Below are 18083 nucleotides of genomic sequence, written 5' to 3' on the forward strand. Positions count from 1 at the left end.
ATTGTGTTAGTAAGTAACAAAGATTTCTGGAGTAGATTATTTGCAAGCATAGACGACTTTCAGAAACTCAGAAGAAACCATAAAAGCCAGACTTATGAGCTGTGGTAACCTATCTATCCTCCTCCTATAGGCCTTGAGGAAGAATGAACAGACTCACCAGAGCACCATATTTCATCTCATCAATAGACTATCCTAACTTTCAGTTGAGCTTCTTGACAAATGGCAACTTTTGTGAGAAGTGAACCTCCAAAGAAGATTCTAATAAAACTTACCATTGTGTATTGCATTCAGCAACTCTGAGAAAGCTTTTAAGTAAGGAAAAAAGGATGTCAGGTTAAGATCATTCTCAAAGACACAAAAGAAATACACAGGCATAGGCTGAATCTGTTTTACGAAAATCTTAGTATTTTCTGCTTGAATTATTAAAACTGAAAGCTTTATTCATCTTATCATAGCATAACTCCCCAAATATTACATTTCACTTATAATCATATTGCCTAGTAAACTGAGATAATATATTAGGTGCATCATCACAATGGTGACACTTTTTTTAGTATAATGTATTTTTGATAATTCCTTTTAAAAAGACATCTACATAGTATCTCCCTATTCATCTATATAGCACCTTGCTAAAAGTAAGTCTTACAGGATGTAATAATCAACCTTATAGCACAATCAAGCTATAAAACAAAACTCATTACATATTCTAACCCTATCAAACGTTTATTTCCACTTCTTAAACTTCAGGATAATTTCAATACATACATTAAGTCAAAAACATAAAGCTACCTAATGCTAATATACAAATACTGAAAACTTATATTTACATTAAGACTAATGGCAACCAAATACTGAAAATAACATGTTACCAAGGGCAGAGGTCACAATTCTGCAACATAAGTACTATATTAAAAGACCAAATAAGTTTGCAATATTTGACTAATACATATCCTGAACACAAGACAAAGTATGCAAAGGCATCATCATAAAAGAAAAAATATACACAATAAAAATGCATTTTGGAAAATAAAATTTAGATCTTCAAAGATGGTATATTATATTATATTATATTATATAAGGCACTGAACCACGAGTCAGAAAGCCCAGGTTACTAACCCAGTTGGACAACTTACTAGTTGTTGGACAAGCTCCATCATGCCGATACTGCATGGAAATTTCTGTGGATAAGGGGGGAAAGGGGAATTAGCAAAGAAATTGCTAGCAATTTAAGGATAGAAATGGGGGACATTCGTGACAAAGTCCATCTGAGAAGACAAAACAGATCTGCAAGAACAAAAAATCATAAGCTAGTATTTGGTAGATAAGGGGAAAATCAATATTCATACAAGTATCTGAGAAGAAATGGCGTAATTATGCCCAACTTGTCATAAACTAGGATCACTGGGGAAGAAAGTCTTGATAATGGATAGTCTTTATTTGGTTCCCCTGTGGGCCTGTCTGTGGGATTGTGTTAAATAATGTGGGAAGGCCCAGCTCACTTTGAATAGCACAATTTCCTAGACAAGGAGTCCTGAACTATGTCTGAGGTGGAGAACCCAAGCTAAACAAGCATTAATTTCTCTCTGACTAGTGATCACAAGTTCCCATCTTAACTTTCCCACAATACTAAGTCTGTAACCTGGAACTATAAGCTAAAATGAGCTCTTTTGCTTTTTGTCAGGCATGATACATATGAACTATTTAGAAAGAAATCTTTGAATTCTTTGATCACTGGCAATCTTTTATTTTGGTAGAAACCAAAAGTAAAAGTGGGGGAGGGCGCTTCACTCCTGAGTGGTCTGCTCATTTCAAGAACGTGCTTCCATGACTTTATTACCACCACAGTGTCTTTCCACAATCTCCTTTTGTAGCATTTATCACCACTACAAAATTTCAGCACTGAAACAGGTTCCAAATGTGTTTTACAAATGATATGTGAGTATTACAATAATAATTTGAGGCTTCTGTTTTTAAGAATAGGGAGCTGTATATTCGGGAAAAATATACAATATGCTCCAACAAACAATGCTAAACCATCAACTTATTATATTTATATGAAGATGCATCATGCCATGTATATGTGAGGAGATAGGACAGTTTTGTGGCATTCTCTTCACCTGTACCTTCGCATGAGTGCCAAGATCAAACATAGGTTACCAGACTTGCATGACAAGCATTTTTACCTGATAAGTGAACTCACCTGTCATCTTACTCTTTTAAAAGTATGTATGGTATGTATATACATGTTTGTGTTTGGGTGCAGACATACATGTGAAGGTTAGGGAATAACCTTCCATATCTTGCCTTTAGCAGCGTCTCTAGGTTTCCACTGCTGTGTACACCAGGCTATCTGGCCTGAGAATTTCTCCGGATTCCTGGTTTTCCTCCCTACCTACCAAAGATGAACTGGAATTACGGATGCATGCTTCTTTACTTGGCATTATGTTTGCAAGTGAATACTTGATTCACTAAGCAGACCATCTATTCAGGACCCTAAATCACAAGTCCATAAAATGTGATAAAGATTTCAGAAGAAAAGGACCAGTTTTCAATGTTCTAAATACTAATAATGTTTCAAAAGATCAGGTATCAGAGCTTGAGAGATGGCTCAGTAGTTAAAAACACTCACTGTTCTTACAGAGAACACTTGAGTTCAGTTCCAAGCACTAACATGGCAGCTCAGGACTGTCTGTAACTGCAGTTCCAGGACATCTAATACCCTGTTCTGGCTTATGTGAGCACAGGCATGCGTGCATGCACGCATGCACGAGCACGAAGACAAAAGCACTGACACACATGAAAAAGTTGGGGAAGGGGATACACAGCTACCTAAGTGCTCATAACCTAAAAGTTTATTTACACAAAATAATAGATTAGAATCTCAGCATTAAGATGGAGTGGCACATCCCAGCACTCAGGCATCTGAGACGGGAGGATCTTGAGTTCCAAGGGAGTAGCTAAGACAACAAAATCAAATAAAATAACACTAACAACAACAGCAATTGTCCTGCCTGGATTAAAGAGTACATGCAGTGTTCTTTAGAAATTCAAACTTAAGGGCCAGGTGTTGGTGGCTCACGCCTTTAATCCCAGCACTCGGGAGACAGAGGCAGGTGGATCTCTGTGAGTTCGAGGCCAGCCTGGTCTCCAGAGCGAGTGCTAGGATAGACTCCAAAGCTACACAGAGAAACCCTGTCTTGAACCCCCGCCCCCCCAAAAAAGAAATTCAAACTTAAGACAGTACTGATACTATAGCCTGAATGAGGCAATTATTTTCTCTTACCCATTAAAAAAAATTGTGAAATATGGAAATTATCAAGTTCAGAATGCCCTATTTCTTCACTCTGGCACTCACCCTCAATAAGCCCATCAACCCCCAATCTACTCAACCATTATTACCTCCAACTCTGACACAAACATGAGCTTCTTCTATTAAGTTTTCCCTTAAATATATATTTACTTGCTTTTCTGTAAATATTGGACTACTTTTTCTTCTTACTCTGAAGTACATCTTAATCTCTCTCTCCCTCTAGTCTTTTTCAACTTGATACAAAACTTTACAATGAAATGACTTGTATTATAGACTAACAGGATACTATTCCCCACATGAAATAAACTCAGTGCTTACTACTGTGTCAATTCCACTTTTAAAAGGCAATGTTTCATGTTATGTTAAAAGCACCGTGCTGGCAGTGGAGATAATAGTGACAAACACAGCCCCTAACCTCACTAAGCTAGATTAACAGTTGATCATGTCTAATTAGAGATTCCAAAGATCACATTCACCATTAGTAATTTATCAACCTGTCGGTAAGAAAACAAACAGAAACAACTTTTGGGACTGGATCTAAACTGTATAGCCTTTAGATAACCTAGAACTTCATATGCAGACAAGGTTGGCGTTGAACACACAGAGACCCTTCAACTCCCTCGTCCTGGGATTTAGGGCATGTGCCACCATACCAGGCTACTTCTTACACTATTACTTGTTGGAGGGGTAGGGGGATGACTTTTTTTTTTTTTTTTTGAAGGGGTGGGCTTTCAAGACAGAGTCTCTCTTTATAGCCTTGGATATTCCAGAACTCACTCTGGCCTAGAACTCAAGAGATTCACCTGCTTTTGCCCCCATCTGCTAGGAGGATTAAAGGCATTTATCAACACCACATGACAATGACTTTCATAGTTAATAAATGATTTTTCAATTTAAAATTTAGCCCAATGGGAAAAATTTTATATCAGAATGATGGTATTATTATTGAAAGTTATATTACTTGTTTAAATATGTTCATGCATTCCACTGTTTAAAGACTGACTGACATTATAGAACCTCTGTTGAACTTTGTAACAAAATTGTTTTCAAATCAGGAATTCAGGTTCAGCACTTATCGCTTACTTAGATAACAAGCAGTAACATTTAATGTGTCTTAAGTGCTTAACACAATGGGAGGCACTCACCAAGAACTTGGCAGCAGTTGTCAATCTCTAACATGTTATATTAGGAAGCTGTAATCCTACAAGTGCATAGCACTTAGCCAAGCTTCTGGGAAGCAAACACTTTACTCCCTATTTATCAGTAAGAAAGCACTCTGTTCTACTTACAAAACTTAAATTAGAAATACAGAAAATGTCCAGGCAGTAGTAGTGCATGCCCTTAATCTCAGCATTTGGGAGGCAGAGGCAGGCAGATTCCTGTAAGTTTCAGGGCAGGCTCCAAACCTACACTGAGAAAACCCTATCTTGAAAATCCAGCCGGTCATGGTGGCGCAAGCCGGTAGGATTTGCTGAAGGAGGCAGAGGCAGGAGGATCACGAGTTCGAGGCCAGCCTGGGCTACACATAGCCGGGCATTGGTAGCACACGCCTTTAATCCCAGCACTCGGGAGGCAGAGGCAGGCGGATCTCTGTGAGTTCGAGACCAGCCTGGTCTACAAGAGCTAGTTCCAGGACAGCCTCCAAAGCCACAGAGAAACCCTGTCTCGAAAAACCAAAAAAGATAGAAAAGAAAAAGAAAAACCAAAGAAATGTGTAACAGGAATTATCTCAGCTTTAAATAATTTTATTTTATAATTTTAGTTGTTTTAACACATATTTGGTTTTTAACACAATTTTGAATTTATTTGCATTATTTAAAATTTATTTGCATTATTAAAATTTTAGGTAATTTACTGAATTGAAACTATACTATCTCCTAATGGAAATTACTTCTAGATAAGTATACTGACATAATAGTGGGGTAAAGGAAATATGAATTAAGCTTTGTACTGCAACTAATGTACCATAAACTCTGCTCACTAAAAAGAACATTACTTTTCATGTCTAAAATCAGCCCTGAATATGTACCAGATTTAAAAAAGAAAAGGGATCTGTAAATTCATTATTTTTTAATTCCATTAATCTAAAGGCATGTGTCTCAAAGAAGCATTCAAATATAACTTTAAAATTCAAATTTTTTCTGGCTATGTTTCAAAAGTACAGGACTCAGTAAAGACCTCCACAAAAACAAATTTAAGCTTTATGTTCTCAGTAAGGTACTCATTTAATTATTATAACTTTTGCTAAAGATACTATGAACCCAATCTTTATGAGTAAATTTATTTAAATTTACTTTTGTAGCAAAAGGTTAAGGCTGACTGCTAGGCCCTTATGGTCTCAAGGGAAACATAAATAAAAAAACATTTATTCAAATGTGCAATATATTTAAATCTTTTTAATGAACTTTGTACCCTCTGTAATTTATTCTTCCCACTTCCTGAAACAGTGGTCCCGAACAAGAGGCAATTTTGGCCTCCTGGGGACATTTAACAATGTCTGGAGACATTTTTATTATGGGAGGAGTGCTACTAACAACTAATGAGAAGGGGCTGGGAATTCTGGCAAACATCCTATAAAAGACAAATACTGAATGAACACAAGAATATCCCACCCAACATGCCATTTAACACCAAGACTGAGGACCTTACCCCACAACACCCCACCCATAGTGCTAACAATGTAACAATTCTACAGATTCCACTAAATTGAGGGCTGTTTGAAAACCACAATAGACACCAAAGTGATCTATTAGAAACAAACAAAAAAACTGCAGGCTCTGTGGGGCAACTTTACCTCAAAACCTCAGCTCTACCAGCTCTGGAACCAGGACATCAATAGCCCTTTATAAACTACTGCTAAATGAGATATAAGTAACAATGCACTTAGTGAGACCTAACATAACAGACAGCACAGTGTTTTCATATAGGATTATGTATATATGCTTCTTTCTTGGAATGGTCACTGTTATTTTTATTTATAGACTATAAGTTAATATTCAACATAAAAATATAATGAACGTTTTTCACTTAATTGTCTTTATTTTATACACCATTTCTTCCTTCTCTCATTATGAGCTAATAAAAAGTTATCCATAACATTGTATCTTAGCTGAAATCTCATTTCAACCATCAGAAATCCAAAGCTAGCAGAAGAGTGAGGTTTACAGTCAAGATTTATTGAAAGCCATTTATCTCACATTAAAAAAGAAAAAAAAAAAAAAAAGGACAAATGAACTTGAAACTTTTAAGAGATAGTGCTGAAAGGATGGCTTGGTATTAACAGCATTTGCTGGTTTTTTTTAAGAGGACCTAGGTTCAACTTCCAGCAACTATACCAGGCAGCTCACAATAGCCTGTTAACCTCATCCCCAGGAGATCCAGTGCCTTTGTCTGTTTTGACCTCCATGGGTGCCCACACATGTGCCATCACACATAAATGAAAATAAAAACTCTTCAGAGAGAGAGAGAGAGAATCAAGAGAGAGAGAGAGAGAGAGAGACAGAGACAGAGACAGAGACAGAGAGAGAGAGAGAAGCTTGAGGCAGGATGTGGTAGCACACACCTTTAGTCCCAGCACAGACAGGGAGAGGAAGGCAAATGTCTGAGTTTCAAACATCATGAGTACTAAGACAGCCAGACCGACACAGCTAGACTCTGCAAAGGACTCAGATATGGTTTCCAGCACCCACACAGTGCCTCACAGTCATCTGTAACTCAAGTTCCAGGGGTATTACACATACTCCTGGCCTCAGAGAGCACCAGGCACTAACATGGCATGCAGACATGCAAATACTCATACATATAACAAATCATTAAAATGAATAAAAGAATAAAGTATGCACTTTCAGTATTTTTAAAGACTTAAAATTATTTGTTGCACAAATTATAGGTTACACAGAAGCATACCAGTGACATGAGTACTACATATAAATTCATTTACTGTCATAAAAATAATGATAAGAGGTATGCTGGTGCACACCTGTAATCTCAGTACCTTGAAGACACTCAAGCAACTGATTCACAGCCGATTTTCAGGCCTGCCTGTGCTAGACAGTCACTTCTAGACAAGACTGAGCCAGTATTTCAAAGTTAAAAATAAAAGTAAGCCCTGGGACCACTTTCAAATAAATCCAGTCAACTCTAGTTTCAGATAAAAATAACGGTACATGTATTTAAAACAAAATTTAAAGCAATTCAGCTATCATTTGACATGAAAAGCACCTGATAAATCCTAACTTTGGTTATTTATCACTGATTTAAAAAAAAAAAAAAAGTCCCAAGCAGAGTAATTCACATTATTTAGGTGCAACTACAGAGAAAGCGAAATAAAAAATGAAGTTCAGCAAAAGAGGTCAAAATAAGAAGACAGCAAAAGCCAGTGGAGAAGTGACGTGAACCCTGGTTTAGTGTTAAACATAACACAAAGGTGAAGAAAAACACACTTGGCAAATAAAAAAACAGATGACTTACAAGCTATTTACATTTAACTAACACATGAGATTAATGCTGAATATTTAAGCACCAAATAGTTTTTCCAGGATTGTAAACTATTTTCATTTTCCACCAGACCTGATGACCTGAGACCCACAAAGTGGATGGATGGAGGAAGGAAGGAAGGAAGGAAGGAAGGAAGGAAGGAAGGAAGGAAGGACAGACGGACAGAATCAACTGCTTCAAGGTATCCTCTGACCTCCACACGAGCCCTCTCATCCTGAAAAAAATGGCCAGGCACAGTATAAAACAACTACAATTCCAGCACATGGAAGGCTGATACATGAGGACCAAGAATCTGGGGCCAGCCTGGGTTACAAAGTGATCCAAGACAGTCTGGGCTATTTAATGAGCTCCCATGTTTTACCTATGAAGAAATATTTAAAAATTAGAAATGCCACGTTAATTATCCAGCACTTGAGAGGCTGATCCATGAGGATCAAGAATTTGAAGCCAGACTAGGTTACAGAGTGCTCCAGGCCAACCTGGGCTATTTAATAAGCCTCTGTTTTCTCAAAATACAAATATATTTTTAAAAATTAATATTAAGAAACATCATCTTAATTAAACGTAGCTTAGCAATTCAAAGTATATACATAACAACTATTCATAACTCTTTGGATAATGAAAGAAAGGGTAATACAGGGATGAAGTGGGGAACAAGGCACACAGCCCTACCTGAACCAACTGGAGATGACCCAACACTAAGACTCTGCAAACTTCCATTCCTGAGCAATGTGGGAGATTTCTGAAGACTAGAGCTTGTTACACTTCCTGCAGCTGATGCTACAGACGATGTTGGTGAAGCAGAAGAAACTGAGAGGTGTGAAACATTCTCTTGACTTTTGTTTCCTTTGGGTCGTCCTGGCCCATGTTTACTTTGTTTATTTCCTTTTCGTTTCTTTTCCTTTACAGCCTCTTCCTCGATACCGGAAGTCTGAGCCCGTTTATACCCCGCTGTAGGGAGGCTGGAACTTCCCAAATCTCCAGGTGAATTTTCAAAGCTTTTGGGCTGTGAAGTAACAGTTGAGGTCACAGGGTGACCCACTAAAGAACTAAAACTATTTACTCCCCCTTCCTGGCTTCCAGACTCTCCTTTATGTACATCTTTGGTTGATGATGACTGCTGGGAATGACTGTAACTGTCATTGCGAAGATCTGAATCTGTGAAGCTTAAGAAGTCCTGGGGAGACTGCACTGAACTTCCAGAAGATGATTTCACACTGCCTGGAGTTCCTGAAAAACTGCCTGCAGCAAAACACAAACAAAAAAGCAAAGGTGAAAGATGAAGAAAAATTGGAACACAAAGCTCCTCTAAGCAACAGACAAAACATAATTATCAAAAAGAAACGGATGTTTTAAAAGTAAATTATAAAACATAGGTCATCATTGAGTACCAAAACTTGATTCAAGAAAGGTTATTATTGAAATCAATTTTATCTCTAAAATTATCTTTAAAACGTTATACTATGCCTTATTTAACCTAACTTTTTTTTGGAGGGGTGGGGGTCAAGACAGGGCTTCTGTGTCAAACATTCCCGGATGTCCTAGAACTCGCTCTGCAAACCAGGCTGACATCGAACTCACAGAGATTTGCCTGCCTCTGCCTCCCAATTGTCAGGCTTAACACCTTTTATCAGAACTCCTCAGTTCTCCCTCAGACACACTGTTAGAGGTACTACAGGAAAAACTGAAGATAGATGAGAACATCTGACAAAACTACAATATGTTCTCCAGGGAGCTGACTTTTATTTTTTCTTTCATTTTTCACCTTTTTTGGGGGGGAGGGTGGGCGGACCTGTGTTGTGACAGGGTTTCTCTGTTAGCTCTGGCTATCTTGGAACTCACTTTGTAGACCATACTGGTCTCAAACTCACAGAGAGTCGCCTGTCTCTGCCTCCCTAGTGCTGGAATTAAAGGTGTGCGCCTCAACTGTCTGTTGTTCATAATGGAAAACCAACCAGAATACTGTATTACTGATTTTAAAAAAAGAAACTATCATGTGAAGAGATGGCTCGGTGGTTAAGAGCACTTGTTCCTCTTGCAGAGGAAGCAAGTTTGGTTCCCAGCACTCAGATGGTGGATTACAACCAACCATTTCTAACTCCAGGTCCAAGGGATCTTATGCCCTCTTCAGACCTCTTCAGGCATGCACATGGTACACAGACAGAACACATAAAGTAAATGAATTTAAAAACGAGAATGAAAACATCATGGAAGAAAGTGGTAGCTTTTTTTAATGCCTCTTTCCCAACTGCTTATTCTCTCTCCTCACTCAGGTCAAAAAAAAAAAAAACAAAAAACAAAAAACAAAAAACAAAAACCTACTTAGCAATATCCCCTATCAACATGCAGAGTTTAAGAGCCTCGAAGTCCTTGTTGCCTGGTTAGAAAAATTACCCTGGAAATAAAGTTTCCATCACCCCTATGTCACAAAAATCTTCACGTTTGCCAAATGAAATAAACAACTACCATCTCCAACATCTACTGTTTCATAAAATTAAACTATAAGGCTTGCACAACACATGGAAGACCCTTCTCTCAATCCTGCCCTAAAACTAAAACACACACACACACACACACACACACACACACACACACACACACACACACACACAGTGCACGAACGTAATATTAAAAAAATACTTTTAAATATTTGGTATATTTAAATTTTCTGAAATTCAGTTATTTGGTATATTTAAATTTTCAAAAAGTCACAAGGTACAGTTAATAAAAAGAGGCCATCTTAAATACCTTATCTTCATATTTCAACATTTTATTGATTGCCTCAGTTATATAAGTGTAAAATATTTTCTATCTTCAAAGATCCAAAAGTATAGGTGCTACCTCTTCAAAATGGATTAAACCTTCATACAAATAAAAACTTAAGAATAAAGCAGGCAGGGCAACCCAAACATACAGTTCCTGCACTTGGAGGACTGAGGAAGGAAGATCAGAACCCACACACAGGGTATTAAAAGGCAGGCTAGGCTAAATCTCAAAACTCAAATCTAAATAAAGAATTTTAACAGTCTTATTAATTGACTTCTGCTAATCCAGCATTCATTAAAAATGTGAATCAAGTTACAGTTAAGGTTAATTAAGGGTTGAGTAATTTTCAAAGCATAAAAATAACTAATATTTAAATAAAATAGTGACTTTGCATTCTGTTTTATCTATGCTTATTCAACCTTTTGTTCAAAAAGGACTATATGCACATACATATATGCCTGAGACTTATAACTCTGTAGCTCCTAGTTATTACTAGTATGAAATACATGAATATATTTTTAATGAAAGGTCAACAGAGTAGCAATCTGGTATTTACATACTACTGTAAGATTTTGGATTTAAGTTTATCAAATGCTCCAGCAAAGGTAAATGGCAGTCTTTTCATTTACTTCTAGGGGAACTACAAAGACATGCAAACAAGGTATTTTTTCAAAATTGGCATATAAATTTTAAAATTTTAGTAGTGTTCCTCTTTTCCACAGAGGGCTGCCATAAAACTACACATTAATATTGAATTAATTAATATTAATTTTGAATTAATTGTTGAATTTAATATTATTAAATTATTAATTATTGAATTAATTAATATTGAATTTCAGTCTATACCAAATAGTATTTGGGAAATACACTAAAATAGTATTTGTTGTTTATGTAGAATTCAAATATACAGGGGATCCTATTAATATAACAACCTGAACACAGAACATAGGGCTCATGAGTAAAAGTCTACTTTTAACTCAAGCTTTGGAATAAATGTGCTGTTTATCACATATCACTAAGATCTACTTAGATTACACAAGACATACTCAGTTCTCACTTACCTACTAAAACATAAGATGTTATTAGGAAAAGTAAATAAAAACAGCTTGTAGAAATAGAGTTCCCAATCTTAAAAGAATAGAAGCTTAATCATAATCTCTATTCTTCAGCCATTTAAAACATTAAAATTAGCTTTAAAAACATAAATCATTAAATCAAGGGTAGCAAAGTTTCAGAAACATTTTAAAATAAAACACTTTTAGAAGTAATCCTACACTACTATCAACTAATTATATAATCTAAAATAAATAAATTCTTTTATCAAACATTAACAACTATTGACTACTATCAAAATAAGTATTTAACTAAAATATAATACCTTGTGGAAAGGGGCTAGATGCTGACACAGTTGTTCCTGGATTTCTTCCACCACCAGGTTTTCTTCCCCTTTGACCTGAGCTGTGAGCTGAAGATTTCTTCCCTTTTCCCTCTGACCCTCTAGCCTCTGAAACATCTTTTCCACTAGAGGTATGTGCAGAGACTTCCTGGAAATTTGCATTTGTAAATCGTGCTGCAGTATCTTCCAAGCGCTTCAAAGATCCAGATATAGAGTTGTTGCTAGTACTTGTGTAAGTCTAACATATTCATTTAAAAAGGGGGAGGGGGGAGGAAAAAAGAACTAATTATATTTGGCTAAAGAAAACAGTATGTATAAGCACTGAACTTATGTGAACATTTTCATTCTACACATCAGGCAGTCTATCAAAGAAAAGCATACAAAAACAAGTACCATAAAATCTATCTTAACTTTTTTTACTTCTGTTTTACCATGTTCAGGATCCACCCCAGGGCCTTTTATGTGTTGGGCTTCCACTACTGGCTTCCAGCATACCCCACCCACACCCTGTCACTACTTTAAAACAAAGTATCTATAATTGAATGCTGACTGAAGGTCAGAATGCAGCAAATAAATTGACCTTACTAATATGCTTAAAAAAAAATACACAAAAATACCAAAGGGGTTCATTTCTCAAGCATTACTTTCACCAAGAATATACTACTGTTTAGCCATAAATTACAACCTTTACTGTTCAGAATAGCAGTAAACAAAGAGAACAAAAGTTTATCAACCCATTAGGGACTACACTCATCAGTCTATCAGATTCCATCCTAGGATATACCAAGAATACTTCAAGAACCTGAGGAAAACTCAAGTCTTTCCAACACAAATCATTTCTCTGCAAATTGAAGGAAAGTTGTATGATGTGCACATGACTACAAAAAATAACAAAGACTGTTTAGACAACTAGTTTCTGGGTTTAGTAATCATCTTAAATACAATGTATGGCCAAAATATGGCAAGTTAAGGGAGTGTGGATGTATATTAAACCAAATGTATGCTAATTAACATAATTCATAGCATCCCTGAGGAGCAAGAAACTTTTATGTCACTGTTACATCACAAGTATCTGAGGCATTTAAATTCACTGACTACCTTGAACAAAACAATAAATTTCTGAAGAAATCTTTGTGAGATACCTGATATGAAATTTAATGTGAAAATGAAAAAAATAGATATACAAATATTAATTTCCATGTAACACATATGAGAATAAACATGAAATTGAAAAATAATAAAAATCAATTTTCAAAATGATTGGTGATTTTTGCAAAAATCAATGTTCAAAAGAAGGACTAGGAGAAATGTTTTAAAAATCAAATCTTTTATATGGAAAAAAGGGTAAACTCAGCGCCAAGCCATACTATAGCTTCCATGATAAGATTCATCTTCTTTATTTTGTTTTTGTTTTGGTTAGTTTTAGGCTTTTCTTTTAAATTTGGTTTTGTTAGGGGGTGGGGGTGTGCAAGGGCAGAGGGCATATTCCAGGGAACTGGGAGATAAGTGTGACTGGAACACCTGATAAAAGTTAAAAAAAGGGGTCAAATCTTTACTGCTACATTTCTGCTAACACTCTCAAACTTTATCATCTCTCTGACAATAATAGATTTTCAACAATAAGTCCCATATTATCTCATAAAAAAAGTCAATGTTCTAAGCAACTATAACATACAAACAAGATCAAAGGCAGACTTCAAAGTCTGGTAGGAAAAGAAAACAAAAACCTTTTAATAAACTAATCACATTAAAATGATGAAACGTGAACCCTTTCCAAGCTTGAACGTCAATTTGGAAACTACCCCATACCTCAGTTTTCAATACTTTTCCCCAAAACCTTAATGATCCTGGTTACTCCTCATTCACATCTTGTCTGACATAGTGCAGCTTGCATTTTTTTCTGTACTTTCTAAGTTTTCAAAAGATACCAGACTTATGAAAAAATATAATAGCTGACAACCATACTATATACATAGTGAATTTCCCCTATTCCAAAAGCTACAAAGGTTTCATTCACAGGGACCTTTACCAACCCTCTGTGTTTTAAAAGTATCTCAAAAGTGCATGTTCCCTCTGAGAATGATCCTAGAAAATGAAAATATCTGCCTTTGATGCTATTTCAACCACAAAATGCAAGGTACTTATCTGATACTTGGATCTGAAGTAGCTCCAAGGGCCTGGTTAAGGCCTGTGTTGGACTTTAGGAGCCTACAGTACATACATAGTTAAAGCCTAGTGGAAGTTAGGCACCAGGGACATGCCTTTCAAGTGGACATTCTGAGCCTAACTTCCCATTTTCACGTTGAGATGGACGGCCTCAACGACATGCAGGCCAAAGCAATGAAACTACAGACCAAAGCCTTTGAAACCATGATCTAAAAAACCTTCCTTTCTTATTATGGTCCTCCAGTGATAGAAAGTTGGCTAGTGTATACTCGACCGAAGGAAGTCAGTCTTTTTTTTAAGTGTATACCAGTGTTTTGCCTGCATGTATGTGTGTGGTACACCAAGTGCATGTTTGAGTTCAAAAGAAGGGGTCAGAGAACCCTGGAATTGGTTCTGAACCACCATGTGGGAGTCTGAGAACTGAACCTAGGGCCACCATGTGGGTGCTGAGAAGTAAACCTAGGTCCTCTACAAACACAACTTGTGCTTTTACTCACTGAACCCTGTCTCGGGCACCCCCAATTCTTTTTTTTTTTTATTAACATATACTAATATATTTTTAAATCTTCATTTATTTTTATCCATGTATATGGGTATTTTGACTATTTACCATGAACATGCAGTGCCTGAAGAGGTCAGAAGACGGTGTCAGATCTTCTGGAACCTGGAGTTACAGATGGCTGTTAGCCTCCATACTTGGTACTAGGAACCAAATCTAGGTGCTTTGCAAGAGCTGCCAGTGCTCTTAACTACTGAGCTACCTCCCCAGCCCCATAATACAGTCTTTCTATCCTTTCCACTAGAAATAAAACTGGCTATTTGGTTGTAATGAGAATCCCTCAATGAGTCTATTGTGATTTTTAGGCAATTTAATGAATAATTAGGAATATGTTTTGAGCCAGGTGGTGATGGTGCACGCCAACAGTCCCAGCACTCGGGAGGTAGAGGCAGACGAATCTCTTTGAATTAAAGACCAGCCTGGCCTACACAGTGAGTCCCAGGACAGCCAGGGCTACATAGAGAAACCCTGTCTCAAAAAAACCAAAAGAATATGTTTTATGTCTCATAGCCAGCTAAAGTCACTATGGTGTTAAGATACAACAATATTAATATACCTACTAAGTTGCTGTAACAAGGTACAAAAACTATTCTCTACTTCAACCAAAAAAAATTTATAATGAAGAAATGACTCTGCACTAGGGAAACAAGGCATTGCAGCTATGGTTTTATTTAAAACCTGTATGTGTTGTACTGTTGTACAGGCTCTGTCATTTGTACTGGTGAGAAGGCAAAGTACGAATATTTGAAACCTATTCCTTCATTCATGAGTAGGTATAAACTATTGAACCAGTCTCAGAAAAGTCACAGATTTACCCTAGATAACATGAAGAACCCAGTATAGAAATTATCCTGATTCAGGAAACAAGAATGGAGACTTGAGTTTGAATCCTGGAAGACAAAACCTACTCCCAAAGTTGTCCACTGGCTCTGTGACTTCAAGGCGAGACTGATCTACATAGTGAGTTGCAGGATAGCCAGGGCAATATAGGGAGCATGTCTCACAATCCCATGCCAAAAAAGAATTGGACTTGAACTCAATATGCAGCATCCATCTCTCTCTCTCTCTCTCTCTCTCTCTCTCTCTCTCTCTCTCTCTCTCTCTCTCTCTCTCTCTCTCTCGGTGGGAGGCAGGGAGGTAGAATAAAAGCCACAAGGCAGGAATAATTCATATATGTTATGTAACTATTTCTGCCATATTGCGTTGTTGTTTTGATGAATATAGTGTTCACCAACCTGTCTGTGTTTCTGGCCTGTATGCCTTTGTGCCTACTTCTGTGCAGCCTATGTATGGGCTTATATAGTCACCAGTATTCAGCCCAAAGTCACCTGAGTCTCCCTTCCTGATATTTTTACCTGCACACAGTTCCTCCCTTTACCTCCAATCCTCAGCTAGTCATACCTATCATTTGACAACTGGATGAACAAATAGTTCAAAAATGAGTAAGGTTAAGAATATATGTAAAACAACATGAAAGTCTCAATAAATTTAAAGGAAGTTACATAAAGATAGTAAAGTAGAAACAACCAAGATAAATGGAAGATATTTCAAAACTAAGTAATACAATTCCAATTAATCTATGGGATGAAGAAGAAATCAAAAGAAAAACAAGATATTTTCTTAACAATCCATAAAAAAGCAAATATAACATCAAAGTTAGAAAAGATAACACTTAGAGATAAGTTTCTATCAGAAAATGTCTCAACATTAGGATTCCTAATGTTGTAGTCTTTAACTCTGAACTAAAAAGAAGTAAAAAGTGTATCTTTGTTTGTTTGTTTGTTTTTAAAGTGTATCTTCTGTTACAAGAAAAGTGAAGTCACAAACAAGCTGCTTCCCAACATACTAGAGAAACAGGACAGAGAAACACAATTTACTAGACAGAAACGTATACCATATTAAGCAATCTAGACTAGTACCGGGGAACTGCTCAAAGGTCACTCACACTTTTGAATTTTACCTCTAGAAACTCTAGCAAGTACTCACAGAGAATTGAGGGAACGGTTCCCAGTGCTTCACAGAAAGAAACTACTAGAGACAGGAAATCGGTCTCTTTTCAGTCTGAGGATTTCATAGAGAAAAGAACTCTAGTGGCTGGCTGCTCTGTTTCTGTGATCCTTAAACATTTACCCCCTAATATCTGACTCTGGGCTTTAATTATTAACACCTATTTTTATTTTATTTATTAAGACCTAGTGTTTATTTGTGATTTTCTCTAAAGACATATAATGCAAATGGTCTTTTTATAAGTCCCAGCCCAATTATTACAGCTGGCTTTGGAGTTAGAGTGCGGCTCTCTCCTTTTCTAAACCCAAACATGCCTGTTAAAGTAAAATTCAAAGTCTCTGTTTCATGTCAGAAGAGCCACCTCATATGGGGCAGAAGAAAAGCAAAAATTAAGGGACTAATGTATTGGCAATAATCTCATACTCCTTTGGTTTTACTTTGACTTTGGCTTTTTGAGACAGGGTTTCTCTGTGGCTTTGGAGGCTGTCCTGGAACTAGCTCTTATAGACCAGGCTGTTACTTTCACTCTTTAAAAAGCTTTCCTTGAGGTATAAATATTATCTCAAAATGTATAAGAATAATACATATTTTTTAAAGTTTTTGTCATGATGTTGATGGTCATATAGAGTACTAATTCTAGAAAAAGGCGTCATATAGCTAGCTACCTGTACATGATTTTGGATTTGTGTCTCTAACAGGTAATTAGGACTCAAGTTTTTGTACTCTGGATGTACATAACAAATATTGATCGTTTAACTTCTTTGAGATCTGCTGCATATGACATTTAGAATATTCCAGTTTTCTGCAGTGAACCATGACTGTGCCTAACAACAACCTTTGAAGTCTCCATCAGGACTGTGACAATGCCACTAAGCTAAAAAACATATCATCTAAAGATAGGCTTTGTACTACAAACTGCTCAGGAAAATTGAGGTGAGTAGCTGAGATGATCCATCCTCACAGACTACTCTAGTCAGAACTTGAGAAAAGCCCTGTACTTTCCCATTACACAGAGACTGGACAACAAATGATATAGCTAGCTCTTTGATAACTTGACAATTAACCCAGATTTTTCTTTTCAAGATCCCCTGAAGATGCTATCACGTCTAGACAGCAGGAAATAAACTTAATAATACAATGCCCACATTCCCAAGAAGTGGGGTGGGTGATTCTTGGTCATCCAAGGGGTTATGGATATTTGTCAGGGTTTAGGGAGAGGGTTTGGTTACAAGTTGTTACTGGTAATGCTCAGGAAAAAAGCTGAAAAGAGGGGATGAGAGATGGCTCAGAGGTTAAGAGTACTAGCTGTTCTTCCAGAGGTCCTGAGTTCAATTCCCAGCAATCACATGGTGGCTCACAACTATCTCTAATGAGATCTGATA

At 36.8% G+C, this 18083-nt stretch overlaps 1 protein-coding gene across 19 annotated transcripts in view; it reads right to left on the minus strand.

Annotated features, from left to right (window-relative positions):
• Positions 1–18083, minus strand: part of Mllt10 (MLLT10 histone lysine methyltransferase DOT1L cofactor) — a 141438-nt gene that overhangs the window by 44371 nt on the left and 78984 nt on the right. For 14 of the 19 annotated variants that reach the window (XM_035442802.1, XM_027405283.2, XM_027405284.2 and 11 more), the window contains 5 exons: positions 14746–14799; positions 11952–12207; positions 8480–9049; positions 1134–1178; positions 273–305 (listed from right to left, as the gene is read on the minus strand). In XM_035442802.1, coding sequence (XP_035298693.1) covers positions 273–305; positions 1134–1178; positions 8480–9049; positions 11952–12207; positions 14746–14799 — 958 coding nt within the window. The remainder of the gene's footprint in view (positions 1–272; positions 306–1133; positions 1179–8479; positions 9050–11951; positions 12208–14745; positions 14800–18083) is intronic. The other 5 variants (XM_027405290.2, XM_027405286.2, XM_027405285.2 and 2 more) reach the window with 4 other exon arrangements.

The sequence above is a fragment of the Cricetulus griseus genome, chromosome 3 (assembly GCF_003668045.3).
Source record: "Cricetulus griseus strain 17A/GY chromosome 3, alternate assembly CriGri-PICRH-1.0, whole genome shotgun sequence".
Taxonomy (NCBI): domain Eukaryota; kingdom Metazoa; phylum Chordata; class Mammalia; order Rodentia; family Cricetidae; genus Cricetulus; species Cricetulus griseus.